General features: G+C 46.0%; 2 protein-coding genes across 2 annotated transcripts in view; both read right to left on the bottom strand.

The window, feature by feature from the left end:
• Window positions 1-14,313, bottom strand: part of LOC142258443 (uncharacterized) — a 263,726-nt gene that overhangs the window by 43,613 nt on the left and 205,800 nt on the right. Inside the window, exon 7 of the mRNA XM_075331089.1 lies at window positions 6,641-6,743. Coding sequence (XP_075187204.1) covers window positions 6,641-6,743 — 103 coding nt within the window. The remainder of the gene's footprint in view (window positions 1-6,640; window positions 6,744-14,313) is intronic.
• LOC142303520 (gastrula zinc finger protein XlCGF66.1-like) lies at window positions 6,915-7,541 on the bottom strand. Its single transcript, XM_075344954.1, has 4 exons — window positions 7,530-7,541; window positions 7,300-7,476; window positions 7,094-7,217; window positions 6,915-7,012 (listed from the first exon to the last, which is right to left on the bottom strand). The coding sequence occupies exons 1-4, from the start codon at window positions 7,539-7,541 to the stop codon at window positions 6,915-6,917; spliced, it is 411 nt and encodes a 136-aa protein (XP_075201069.1).

Raw genomic sequence — 14,313 nt, 5'->3', positions numbered from 1 at the left:
AAAGATACCATAAGTTTTGTGTTTTGCATGAATTTACATAAACCACAATTTTTTGGCCACATTTGACTGATCCTGTAGTTGGTAACCACATAGAATCGCTCACAATATTAGATTTATGAGATCTGGTATTATGATCACTTGGGGCCAGAGTGTTACCCAAAGATTTGTTATTTCTGGAAACAAATCTAACCCCCTGTTCCAAGATTTTATTAAGGATGGGATCAACTGACAAAATCGGAAGACATTTTTTATGATGTGTATAACACCATAAAAATCCTTACTATATTTAGTAGAAAAAAACTGCCATTGTGTTACTAGAGGAATCATTCAGCTGAGATTTATTTTCCAAATACTGGCTTCTCGATTTCAGATCAGTTTTTATTTTTGCTCTCTCAATATTCTCCTTAGAATAGCCCCTATGTTGTAGTCTTCTAATGATTATATCCCATTCTTTTAGGTAAGTGTCATAAGCACGTATGAATTCACCAGCTGGTAAATTAGAGGTGATGCGCTTTGGGTGGCAGCTCCTAGCGTGTAACAAGGAGTTACCTGCTGATTTTTTTCGATACAGACTACACGCCATCAAATTGTTGTCTGAATTACCCTCCAGAAAAATATCTAAAAATGCAATGCAATTTTTATATTGTTCAAATGTTATTGATATAATCAATAAAGTCAAAGACTTTCTCTTCAGGGCCACGCCAGATAACAAGTACCATATTTTTCGGACTATAAGACGCACCGGACCATAAGACGCACTCCTGGTTTTAGAGGAGGAAAATAGGAAAATAAAATTTTAAGCAAAAAATGTGGTCATGGCACACCTATGGGGTGAGGATCTGCTGCTGACACTGTTATGGGGTAATGTCCCCAAATTCTCTACTAAGGTACCCCATCCTGGTAATTATCCTCCTGCCTTATGTATATGTCCCTCATCCTGGTATAGCCCCCATACTGCTATATACCGCCATCCTGGTATTTGCCCTCATCCTGCTATATACCCCATCCTGCTATATACTGCCATCCTGCTATATACCCCCATCCATGCTGCTATATACCCCCATCCATGCTGCTATATACCCCCATCCATGCTGCTATATACCCCATCCATCCTGCTATATACCCCCATCCATCCTGCTATATACCCCCATCCATCCTGCTATATACCCCCATCCATTCTGCTATATACCCCCATCCATCCTGCTATATACCCCCATTTTGCTACATACCCCCATCCATCCTGCTATATACCCCCATCCATCCTACTATATACCCCCTTCCATCCTGCTATATACCCCCATCCTGCTAATGTTTGTAATCTTTTAATCTAACCACTCAGAGATGTTCTAACAGTGAATCAATTCCTGAAACTATGGGGTGGAAAATTGGAGGAAACTTTCCTTTATGCATTTTGGCAATGCATGAAATAGAGGTGTTTATGAAGATATAGCCTCATAGTTTCAGGAATTGATTCACTGTTAGAACATCTCTCAGAGTGGGTAGATAAAAGATTACAAACATTAGCGCAAAATTCTCCAAGTTTTCTACAAGATTCTAAACACGTATTAAATGTAATGAATAATGTCCAGTGGAAAGTAATTATAGATGGATAACCTGTGACGTGCAGTCATTGTAGTCATCTATCCCTCACCATCCTGCACTTATTGCCCTCAAATACCAGATGGGAAGATACAGTAACTATTCGCCAGATTTGCAAAAATGTATTTTGACTGCTACAGAAATTTTGCTACAAATATTTTTTTTTATGTTTTCTGATGATTTTGATATCTAAAATAGAGGATGTTCAATGGAAGCGAAATTCTCCCCGTCTCTGGTGGATATTTACATGAGCTGGTGGGAGGAGAAATTATTTTTGATATTTCCAATCCTTTCAGTGAAAACCTTGGTGTTTTTTTAAGATTCATAGATGATGTCCTTGTTATCTGGCGTGGCCCTGAAGAGAACGTCTTTGACTTTATTGATTATATCAATAACAACCCCTGTAATATCTTTTTCACATTTGAACAACATAAAAATTGCATTGCATTTTTAGATCTTTTTCTGGAGGGTAATTCAGACAACAATTTGATGGCGTGTAGTCTGTATCGAAAAAAAAAATCAGCAGGTAACTCCTTGTTACACGCTAGGAGCTGCCACCCAAAGCACATCACCTCTAATTTACCAGCTGGTGAATTCATACGTGCTTACGACACTTACCTAAAAGAATGTGATATAATCAGTAGAAGACTACAACATAGGGGCTATTCTAAGGAGAATATTGAGAGAGGAGCAAAAATAAACACTGATCTGAAATCGAGAAGCCAGTATTTGGAAAATAAATCTCAGCTGAATGATTCCTCTAGTAACACAATGGCAGTTTTCTCTACTAAATATAGTAAGGATTGTTATGGTGTTATACACATCATAAAAAATGTCTTCCGATTTTGTCAGTTGATCCCACCCTTAATAAAATCTTGGAACAGGGGGTTAGATTTGTTTCCAGAAATAACAAATCTTTGGGTAACACTCTGGCCCCAAGTGATCATAATACCAGATCTCATAATTCTAGTATTGTGAGCGATTCTATGTGGTTACCAACTACAGGATCAGTCAAATGTGGCCAAAAAAATTGTGGTTTATGTAAATTCATGCAAAACACAAAACTTATGGTATCTTTTGCAACGAGTAGAAGCTACAATATAAATTCATTAATCAATTGTGGTACTTCCAATGTAGTATATTTAATATCATGTGAATCATGTAAGAAACAATACATTGGGAGTACTTTAAGAACATTGAGGCGTCGCATATCAGAACATGTTTATGATGCCGCAAATATAACACCTAGAAGCCTGTCAGGGGCTTCACAGCATTTTTTAAAAGAACACCATGGGGATTGTAGCAGCTTAACAGTTAACGCCATTGAAAGAATTAAACTCCCTAAGAGAGGTGGCGACATTAAGAAAATACTACGTTATCAGGAGGCAAAATGGATTTATTATATGCACACAAGATATCCACAAGGCTTAAATCTTAAAAATGATTTATTATATTTATATTGAGCCTGATAAAATGGTTTTTTTCATGTATTTTTTGTTTGGGGTTTTTTTTGCGGATCATTAACATATGACATCATTTCTGTGCTCCCCCTCCCTTTTTCCTCCTCCCTTGCCTTTTAAATGAATCATGTATGTTACTTTGTGTAGGACTGTGAATAAGGAAGCATATTCCGAAACGCGTTCCTTGTCCAGGTTTTTAACCTTTTTAACATGTATTAATAAAGAAGAACAAGTTTTATGTTTTGGATGTCGTACTGGACTTTTTCGTTTTTCCTAGTGTCATGGCGAAGATTTTTTTCCGTGTACCATCTGACCGGACTTCCATCTAACTGGTGAGCTGGAATTGAGAGCTCACTCTCCTTTGTTTTGTGACAGCTATACACGATAGCTCACTCCCTGCAGAAACAGTCCCGACCAGTTTTGGAACTGATTGGAACCGATTAACCCCTTAAATACCGACAGCGGTATCAAAATAGTTAAAAAGGGGTTGAAACACCTCCCTTTCATAGGATTTCCCTCTTCCCTCAGATTATGATCTTTACCATGGTACCACATGGTCATTTGATGACCCTAGGGTATGGTAGCTTGTTAGATACTGCTATGAGCTAGGTCTAACAGGCTCTCAGACACTGACAGGTCTCCGCCACATTGGTACACAAGTACTGTAGTGCAGGAGAAAAGTGATACACATCCCTTTCACAGGATTGCCGCCCTCCCTGAGATTATGATCTTTGCCATGGTCCCCCGTGGTTATCTTATGCCCCCAGGGTACAGTGGCCTGTTAGATTCTGCTATGAGCTGGATCTAACAGGCTGTGTCAGACACTGACAAGTCTCCGTCATTGTGGTACACGAGTACTGCAGTGCATGAGACCAGTAAAATATATTTATGTCCCACAGTGGGATTAAGTGAAAAAATAAAGATATTTAAATAAAATACGTAAAAATGTTAAAAAAAAAACAACTGTAAAAAAAAGTGCACACAAATTGCGAAAACTAACATCACAGCCTTCATGCTGAAGAAAAAAAAAAAAAGTACACCCAATTGGTATTACCGCATCTGGAACGACCCAAACTATAAAACGGTCACGTTATTTATTCTATATGGCCAACAGTACCGAAATTCAGTCGAAAACCGACAGAACCGCTCACTATAATGAGGCAGTTGGAGACACGTTGGACTCCATCTGGTCTCTTTTTAGCCGGTGTCCCATCATTTTAGGAGTCTTTTAAGCTCACAAATGTGGATGACCAGAGTTCTGTGCACTGAAAAAGATGGACAACAATAAAACAGACGTCAGACGGAGTCCAACCTGTCTCCATCTGCCTCATTAGAGTGAGTGGTTCTGTTGATGGTTTCGTCTGAGTCACATTTTGGGGGGATTTACACGGAAACCCCGACGTAAGTGCTCAGCGCAGGACACAAGAATGTGATCCCAGCCTTATACTGAAAGTGATCAATAAATGTTCTGTACCCCAAAATGTTACCAAGAAAACCCCTAAATTACCCCAATACCAGCTGCCACTCAGGTTTATCATCTGACACTGGAAATATTGGGGGGGGTCCCACGTTACTGGTAGAACAAAGACTCTGAAAAAGCGATGGCTCCCACCCGCACATTACTATAGGCTGGGGATAAGGATGGGGAACATTACTATAGGATGGGGCAAGGATGGACACATTACAAGATGGTGAACATTACTAAAAGATGTTGGCCAACGTTTCTATATGGTCTCAATTGTAAGACTACTAATTACATGAGAGGGATAAAATGTAAAAAAATGAAAAAAATAAAAATAAGGCATGACATTTCTTTTACCATAATTTTTTTATATATATTTATTTAAACAAAGAACATGAATGTTTGTTATAATAAACAAGTGAAAAATGTTCAAAACCAGTGATCCAAAGGGGTGTAAAAAATATATATGGTACCAATAAAAATGTCACTTTGTCCGGCAAAGAATGAGGCCCCACAAATTATTTTTTTCCTCTGTGCGGCCCATACACCCAGCCGAGTTTGAGACCCCTGTGTTGTAGGAATTTTAATCCCATATTAATATTCAATAGTCTGAATTCATTATAAGTATCATTATAGGAATTTCAGTCTCGTATTAATAGCTGGATATTATAAGTAATTGTAACTCTCTGTACTCATAATTCTGAAGTAAGAAGAGGGGGAGCATCAGCGATTCCCTCCAGACTTTGTTAATCTAGGCTTTTCCTGTCTGGACAATAGGGCAGAAGATAAAGAGTTATTCGGGGTCAAATAAAGTCTAATCTAGACTAAAGGCCAAGTCACACACAACGACTTACCAGCAATCCCGACAACGATACGACCTGATAAGGATCACTGGTAAGTCGTCACACAGTTAAGGCCCCGGTCACGGAATTCGTGACGCACAACCGGCCTCGTTAGCGACGTTGTTGCGTGTGACACCTACGAGTGACCGCTAACGATCCAAAAAACAGCACAAATCGTTGATTGTTGACACGTCGTTCCTTTCCCAAATATCGTGGCTCTTTTGGGACGCAGGTTGTTCGTCGTTCCTGATGCAGCACACATCGCTACGTGTGACACCCCGGGAACGACAAACAGATTACCTGCGTCCTCCGGCAACGAGGTGGGCGTCACTTTCCTTCGGCTGCTCTCCGCCCCTCCGCTTCTATTGGTGGCCTCGCTGTGACGCCGCACGAACCGCCCCCTTAAAAATGAGGTTGTTTGCCGGCCACAACGACGTCGTTAGGAAGGTATGTGCGTCTGACGCGTACTAGCGATATTGTTCGCCACGGGCAGCGATTTCCCCGTGACGCACGCACAACGGGGGCGGGTGCGATCGCTAGCGATGTCACAGCGTGTAAAGCGGCCTTTAGACCTTATAAACGACGCAGTAACGATCAGCGACCTGTAAAACTATCTCGGCAGGCGTTGGGACAATGTTAGGAGGTCGTTGGTAGGTGTCAAACACAGCTATGCATCCTGCCAAGCAGGACATCGCCTTTGAAGAAAATGGTCTGGACCATTCGGCAACGACTAGCGATCTCACAGCAGGGGCCTGATCACTGGTAGGTGTCACACATAACGAGATCGCTGGCGAGATCGTTGCTGCGTCACAGAAACCGTGCCTCAGCAGCGATCTCGTTACCAATCTCGTTGTGTGTGACGGGACCTTTAATAATGGTTACAAGTTCCTTATCTGGTGAGCTGGGAATTAAGGGTTCATGTTTTTAGGCTAGGGTGATATGTGATTGTTTGCAGCTGTTCCTTTGAAGTACTACCATAAAAAACAAATGTAATCCTAAAATGTCAGACACTCTTAACATAACATAACTAACATAAAGTAACATAAAACCAATCTCAGAATTACCGGGATCCATTGAAGCTCCACAGTTACCACTTAAAGTGACACTGGTCATAACTGCACATCCCGTGTTATCACCTGCATCGGGATCATAGATTCATTCATATTTCATGTGTATTTTACATGAAGGGTTAATATACCGCTGGAGAAACTGACACAGCAAAGAGCGGAAAATAGGAATGTGTGACTTGTGTGCGTTATTGGGTGGTCTGTACTCACCGGGGCGGTGATCTGTAGGAATCTCCTCGTTACTCCGCTGATCGCCCCTCACATTTCTCTCTGGAGAATTAATATTGTGCAGATCTTTATCCAGATCCAAAAGCTGCAAAACAAAATATTGTAAAAGTCCCCGGGAATAATGGAGATAAGATCCGGACATGTGAGGCCTGTGGTCAGCTGTGATCCTGCCGTCTCCACCGCTCTCATTACACAAGTATAAAACATCTAATACTGGAGGAGAAAACAAGACTGAACACAAGGAGGTCACAGCCGTCTACACATCATAGGGGGGATCTCCATCTACCTGAGGATCCTGTGGAGGAGGAGGAGGAGCGGGACATCTCTCTGGGGTCGTCCTCGTACTGGAGAGACCTGCAGGAGACACAGACAGGACGGACATCATTATTACATACAGATAATTATAGGCCGGGTGTATTCAGTCCTGTCTATTACCTGGTGATGTGCGGGGCTGGGGCTCCTCCATCATCACCTCCTTGTACCGCTCCTTGTGTCCTTCTAGATACTCCCACTCCTCCATGGAGAAATAGACGGTGACGTCCTGACACCTTATAGGAACCTGACAACACAATGATACCGTCATCACCCAGAATCCTCCAGTGCCGTCCTGTATAATGTCCCAGCATTCCCAGCAGTGTCACCTCTCCAGTCAGCAGCTCCAGCATCTTGTTGGTGAGTTCTAGGATCTTCTGGTCATTGATGTCCTCATGTATCCGGGGGTGAGGTGGAGGCCCCGGGATTGGGCTCAGGGTTCCTCCCCGTCCTTCAGACACAGGGGCCTGACAGCGATCACTAGAGGTCTTCACTACTGCGTAATCCTGAGTGTGGAGACATTAATAATATCACTACAGACATTTCCAGAGTCCATCACCTCCCCGGTCATATCCTCTGTTATCCCCATAGATAATGGTGTAATGTGATGACATCAGAGCCTCTCACCTCCCCGGTCATATCCTCTGTTATTCCCATAGATAATGGTGTAATGTGATGACATCAGAGCCTCTCACCTCCCCGGTCATATCCTCTGTTATTCCCATAGATAATGATGTAATGTGATGACATCAGAGCCTCTCACCTCCCCGGTCATATCCTCTGTTATTCCCATAGATAATGATGTAATGTGGTGACATCAGAGCCTCTCACCTCCCCGGTCATATCCTCTGTTATTCCCATAGATAATGATGTAATGTGATGACATCAGAGCCTCTCACCTCCCCGGTCATATCCTCTGTTATTCCCATAGATAATGATGTAATGTGGTGACATCAGAACCTCTCACCTCCCCGGTCATATCCTCTGTTATTCCCATAGATAATGATGTAATGTGGTGACATCAGAACCTCTCACCTCCCCGGTCATATCCTCTGTTATTCCCATAGATAATGATGTAATGTGGTGACATCAGAACCTCTCACCTCCCCGGTCATATCCTCTGTTATTCCCATAGATAATGATGTAATGTGGTGACATCAGAACCTCTCACCTCCCCGGTCATATCCTCTGTTATTCCCATAGATAATGATGTAATGTGGTGACATCAGAACCTCTCACCTCCCCGGTCATATCCTCTGTTATTCCCATAGATAATGATGTAATGTGGTGACATCAGAACCTCTCACCTCCCCGGTCATATCCTCTGTTATTCCCATAGATAATGATGTAATGTGATGACATCAGAGCCTCTCACCTCCCCGGTCATATCCTCTGTTATTCCCATAGATAATGGTGTAATGTGATGACATCTGAGCCTCTCACCTCCCCGGTCATATCCTCTGTTATTCCCATAGATAATGATGTAATGTGATGACATCAGAGCCTCTCACCTCCCCGGTCATATCCTCTGTTATTCCCATAGATAATGATGTAATGTGGTGACATCAGAACCTCTCACCTCCCCGGTCATATCCTCTGTTATCCCCATAGATAATGATGTAATGTGATGACATCAGAGCCTCTCACCTCCCCGGTCATATCCTCTGTTATTCCCATAGATAATGATGTAATGTGATGACATCAGAGCCTCTCACCTCCCCGGTCATATCCTCTGTTATTCCCATAGATAATGATGTAATGTGGTGACGTCAGAACCTCTCACCTCCCCGGTCATATCCTCTGTTATCCCCATAGATAATGATGTAATGTGATGACATCAGAACCTCTCACCTCCCCGGTCATATCCTCTGTTATTCCCATAGATAATGATGTAATGTGATGACATCAGAACCTCTCACCTCCCCGGTCATATCCTCTGTTATTCCCATAGATAATGATGTAATGTGATGACATCAGAACCTCTCACCTCCCCGGTCATATCCTCTGTTATCCCCATAGATAATGATGTAATGTGATGACATCAGAGCCTCTCACCTCCCCGGTCATATCCTCTGTTATTCCCATAGATAATGATGTAATGTGATGACATCAGAGCCTCTCACCTCCCCGATCATATCCTCTGTTATTCCCATAGATAATGATGTAATGTGGTGACGTCAGAACCTCTCACCTCCCCGGTCATATCCTCTGTTATCCCCATAGATAATGATGTAATGTGATGACATCAGAACCTCTCACCTCCCCGGTCATATCCTCTGTTATTCCCATAGATAATGATGTAATGTGATGACATCAGAACCTCTCACCTCCCCGGTCATATCCTCTGTTATTCCCATAGATACTGATGTAATGTGATGACATCAGAACCTCTCACCTCCCCGGTCATATCCTCTGTTATTCCCATAGATAATGATGTAATGTGATGACATCAGAACCTCTCACCTCCCCGGTCATATCCTCTGTTATTCCCATAGATACTGATGTAATGTGATGACATCAGAACCTCTCACCTCCCCGGTCATATCCTCTGTTATTCCCATAGATAATGATGTAATGTGATGACATCAGAGCCTCTCACCTCCCCGGTCATATCCTCTGTTATTCCCATAGATACTGATGTAATGTGATGACATCAGAGCCTCTCACCTCCCCGGTCATATCCTCTGTTATTCCCATAGATAATGATGTAATGTGATGACATCAGAACCTCTCACCTCCCCGGTCATATCCTCTGTTATTCCCATAGATAATGATGTAATGTGATGACATCAGAGCCTCTCACCTCCCTGGTCATATCCTCTGTTATTCCCATAGATAATGATGTAAAGTGATGACATCAGAACCTCTCACCTCCCCGGTCATATCCTCTGTTATCCCCATAGATAATGATGTAAAGTGATGACATCAGAACCTCTCACCTCCCCGGTCATATCCTCTGTTATCCCCATAGATAATGATGTAATGTGATGACATCAGAACCTCTCACCTCCCCGGTCATATCCTCTGTTATTCCCATAGATAATGATGTAATGTGATGACATCAGAGCCTCTCACCTCCCCGGTCATATCCTCTGTTATTCCCATAGATAATGATGTAATGTGATGACATCAGAACCTCTCACCTCCCCGGTCATATCCTCTGTTATCCCCATAGATAATGATGTAATGTGATGACATCAGAACCTCTCACCTCCCCGGTCATATCCTCTGTTATCCCCATAGATAATGATGTAATGTGATGACATCAGAGCCTCTCACCTCCCTGGTCATATCCTCTGTTATTCCCATAGATAATGATGTAAAGTGATGACATCAGAACCTCTCACCTCCCCGGTCATATCCTCTGTTATCCCCATAGATAATGATGTAATGTGATGACATCAGAACCTCTCACCTCCCCGGTCATATCCTCTGTTATTCCCATAGATAATGATGTAATGTGATGACATCAGAGCCTCTCACCTCCCCGGTCATATCCTCTGTTATTCCCATAGATAATGATGTAATGTGATGACATCAGAGCCTCTCACCTCCCCGGTCATATCCTCTGTTATTCCCATAGATAATGATGTAATGTGATGACATCAGAACCTCTCACCTCTCCAGTAAGATGGAAGATTATCTCCAGGGTGAGGTGTAATATCTCCTCCGCCATCTTCTCTTTGTCCTTATTCATCCTTGACAGATCAATTAGAATTTCACTCAGAGATGTTGTCAGGAGATTCTTTATTGTAGGAACCTAAATGGAAAAAAGAGGTCACTTCTATTCTGAAGCCTCTGATGAAGAGGAAAGGTGAAACCCCGACTGAAGAATATGTGTAAACCAAGCTGGCGATCCCGCTGTGATTTTCAGTGTTTGTTTGGTCGTCTCCGAATCATTTTTTTTATGTTTTTAGTGTCCTCGTGCTTCCCGGGGTATTTGCAGCATTTTTTTTCTTACTGCATTATACAATGAAAAAACCTCTAGCAGTTTCTGAAGCTGCAGGGAATGGCTGCAGGACGCTCCGGAGTCAGACTGCTTGGACTAGTCCCAGCGATTTCTTGCTTTGAACAGAAAACACTTGAAGAAGGATTGGGTCACTTTTTTTACTCAGTTTTTGGAGACCAGAAACCACTAAAAGAGCGAAGACAAGAAGGAGTCGCTTTTACATAGAAACGTTTCTGCTCATTCTTGTGAGAGTTTTTCTCAGGAGGAGTTTGAAGCAGAAGCAGCTGAAGAAAACGTCGTGTACTCAAATCCTGAGCGATCACACGAGACGACGCGGCCACTGATGTCCTGACAGCTCATCTATAATAGCGATCACACGAGAGGACGCGGCCACTGATGTCCTGACACCATCTATAATAGCGATCACACGGGAGGACGCGGCCACTGATGTCCTGACAGCTCATCTATAATAGCGATCACACGAGAGGACGCGGCCACTGATGTCCTGACACCATCTATAATAGCGATCACACGAGAGGACGCGGCCACTGATGTCCTAACACTATCTATAATAGCGATCACACGAGAGGACGCGGCCACTGATGTCCTGACACCATCTATAATAGCGATCACACGAGAGGACACGGCCACTGATGTCCTGACAGCCCATCTATAATAGCGATCACACGAGAGGACGCGGCCACTGATGTCCTGACACCATCTATAATAGCGATCACACGAGAGGACGCGGCCACTGATGTCCTGAGAGATCATCTATAATAGCGATCACACGAGAGGACGCGGCCACTGATGTCCTGACAGCCCATCTATAATAGCGGTCTATACCTGGCCCGCCAATCTGTACCTGAACCAGCAGATCTGTACCAAGCTACGCTGATCTCTACTGTGACACCCTGGCAAAACCAGGTTGTCACAAAGGCTGCACAAATCTTCCAGGTGCAGGACTCCATCCTCCTTGGCATACCACCAACCCACACCCAGGTACAAACACCAGCCAGTGAGGCCTAGTCAGCCCCCATGACAATAGGGACACACCAGTGGACGGGTCCAGGCGGATAAGAGCGCCAACCTAGGGGTCCTGAGGTGTCAGGGGAAGGATCAAGCGAGTCAAAGTGAGGAGAAGAGTACTAACAGTTGAAGTGAGAGGAGTGTGGAGTGACAGCGGAGTCAGGGGTTGGGGCCCCTGGACTACCAGACTACTGACTAGGTGGCAGTCGGCAAACAGGACCACAGGCAACGGAGATCCGGTCGCAGGAGACCTTAAGTGGACCAGGGCAGGGTTGTAGCCCGCCGGTGCCGACACAGGGAATCTGGTCCGGAGGCCGTGCACAGTGGGGTGCCTGGACCCTAGGGCGAGGAAGGTTTCAAGCCCCTTGTCAATCAGCCAGCCGGGGACAAGGTTCCCCGTCTTGTCTCACCAGCAAGCTCAGAGAGCGAAACTGAAGCCCATTGCGGGGAATAGGGTGTCCGCCAGAACCCACAGAGATCCCAAGGGTCAGATTTCGCGGGCCACAGCTGCCAAATACACACAGAACCGGGAGTGGACTTCCACCGTTTCAAGCGGAGTAGTCCTGTTGAAGACACAATGAGTGCAGGAGGAAGGGACCCCTGTTTGCTACATCAGGGTGTGGGACCCGAATACACCTGCCGGAGGCAACCGGTCACTGGCAATTTGGTTTACCACTGGACTCTGTGTGAATTTCCTTGGAACTGTGAGTACACCATTACTGCCCGGTCCAGCCCTGCATGACACTCTCCGCAGCATACCTCCCCGTTCACCTGGGCCCTGGGGGCTAGTGATGGGCAGTCCGGCTCTTTTTAGTGATCCGGTTCTTATGGCTCCGTTCACCAAAAAGAGCCGGATCTTTCAGCTCGTTCTCGGCTCCTTATTAAATACTAGAAGGTGGCCCGATTCTAACGCATCGGGTATTCTAGAATTTACGTATTGTGTAGTTAATGTATGATTTTTGTTATATATAGATGTTGTTGTGTGTAGTTACCAAGTGTTTGTGTAGGGGCTGTACATGTTCTGGGTGTTGTCTGGGTGTTGTCTGGGTGGGGGGGTGTGAGAGCGGTGTTGTATGTGTGTTGCGTTGTGTGTGTTGCGTTGTTTGTGGAGCGCTGTGTGTCTGTAGCGTTCTGTGTGTGTTGCGCGGTTTGTGTGGCTGTGGGGGGAGGTATGTTTTGTGCAGTGTGTGTGTTGCGCAGTATGTGCGTATATTTGTGTGTGCCGCGGTGTTTGTGTGTTGGGTGTTGTGTGTGCGGCGTTGTCTGTGTGTGTGTGTGTGTGGGTGTCTGTGTAGGGCGGTGTTTGTGGTTCCCAGTGTGTGTGTGGTGTGTTGTGCGGTGCGCGTGTGGCGGTGTGTGTGTTTTGGGGGGGAGGTGTGCACCCCCATCGTGCTCCTTCCCCCATGCTGCGCATCCCCATCGTGCTCCATCCCCCATGCTGCGCACCCCCCATCGTGCTCCATCCCCCATGCTGCGCACCCCCCATCGTGCTCCATCCCCCATGCTGCGCACCCCCCATCGTGCTCCATCCCCCATGCTGCGCACCCCCCATCGTGCTCCATCCCCCATGCTGCTTACCCCCCATCGTGCTCCATCCCCCATCATGCTCCATCCCCCATGCTGCGCACCCCCCGTCGTGCTCCATCCCCCATGCTGCGCACCCCCCGTCGTGCTCCATCCCCCCATGCTGCGCACCCCCCGTCGTGCTCCATCCCCCATGCTGCGCACCCCCCGTCGTGCTCCATCCCCCATGCTGCGCACCCCCCGTCGTGCTCCATCCCCCATGCTGCGCACCCCCCGTCGTGCTCCATCCCCCATGCTGCGCACCCCCCATCGTGCTCCATCCCCCATGCTGCGCACCCCCCATCGTGCTCCATCCCCCATGCTGCGCACCCCCCATCGTGCTCCATCCCCCATGCTGCGCACCCCCCATCGTGCTCCATCCCCCATGCTGCGCACCCCCCATCGTGCTCCATCCCCCATGCTGCGCACCCCCCATCGTGCTCCATCTCCCATGCTGCGCACCCCCCATCGTGCTCCATCTCCCATGCTGCGCACCCCCCATCGTGCTCCATCTCCCATGCTGCGCACCCCCCATCGTGCTCCATCTCCCATTCTGCGCACCCCCCATCGTGCTCCATCTCCCATGCTGCGCACCCCCCATCGTGCTCCATCTCCCATGCTGCGCACCCCCCATCGTGCTCCATCTCCGATGCTGCGCACCCCCCATCGTGCTCCATCCCCCATGCTGCGCACCCCCCATCGTGCTTCATCCCCCATGCTGCGCACCCCCCATCGTGCTCCATCTCCCATGCTGCGCACCCCTCATCGTGCTCCATCCCCCATGCTGGGGCCGGGTCTGAGC

Source organism: Anomaloglossus baeobatrachus, chromosome 1, assembly GCF_048569485.1.
Source record: "Anomaloglossus baeobatrachus isolate aAnoBae1 chromosome 1, aAnoBae1.hap1, whole genome shotgun sequence".
NCBI classification, from domain to species: Eukaryota; Metazoa; Chordata; class Amphibia; order Anura; family Aromobatidae; genus Anomaloglossus; species Anomaloglossus baeobatrachus.
Note: the sequence above shows the minus strand (reverse complement) of the source record. Positions and strands in the feature narration are given on the sequence as shown.

What these genes read in the sequence shown, in the direction of transcription:
- LOC142303520 (XM_075344954.1), bottom strand. An exon ending in TGGAGCTGCTGACTGGAGAG is followed by an intron (nt 7,218 to 7,299) that starts GTGACACTGCTG and finishes TTGTGTTGTCAG; the next exon opens with GTTCCTATAAGGTGTCAGGA. An exon ending in CCAGCCCCGCACATCACCAG is followed by an intron (nt 7,013 to 7,093) that starts GTAATAGACAGG and finishes TGTCTCCTGCAG; the next exon opens with GTCTCTCCAGTACGAGGACG.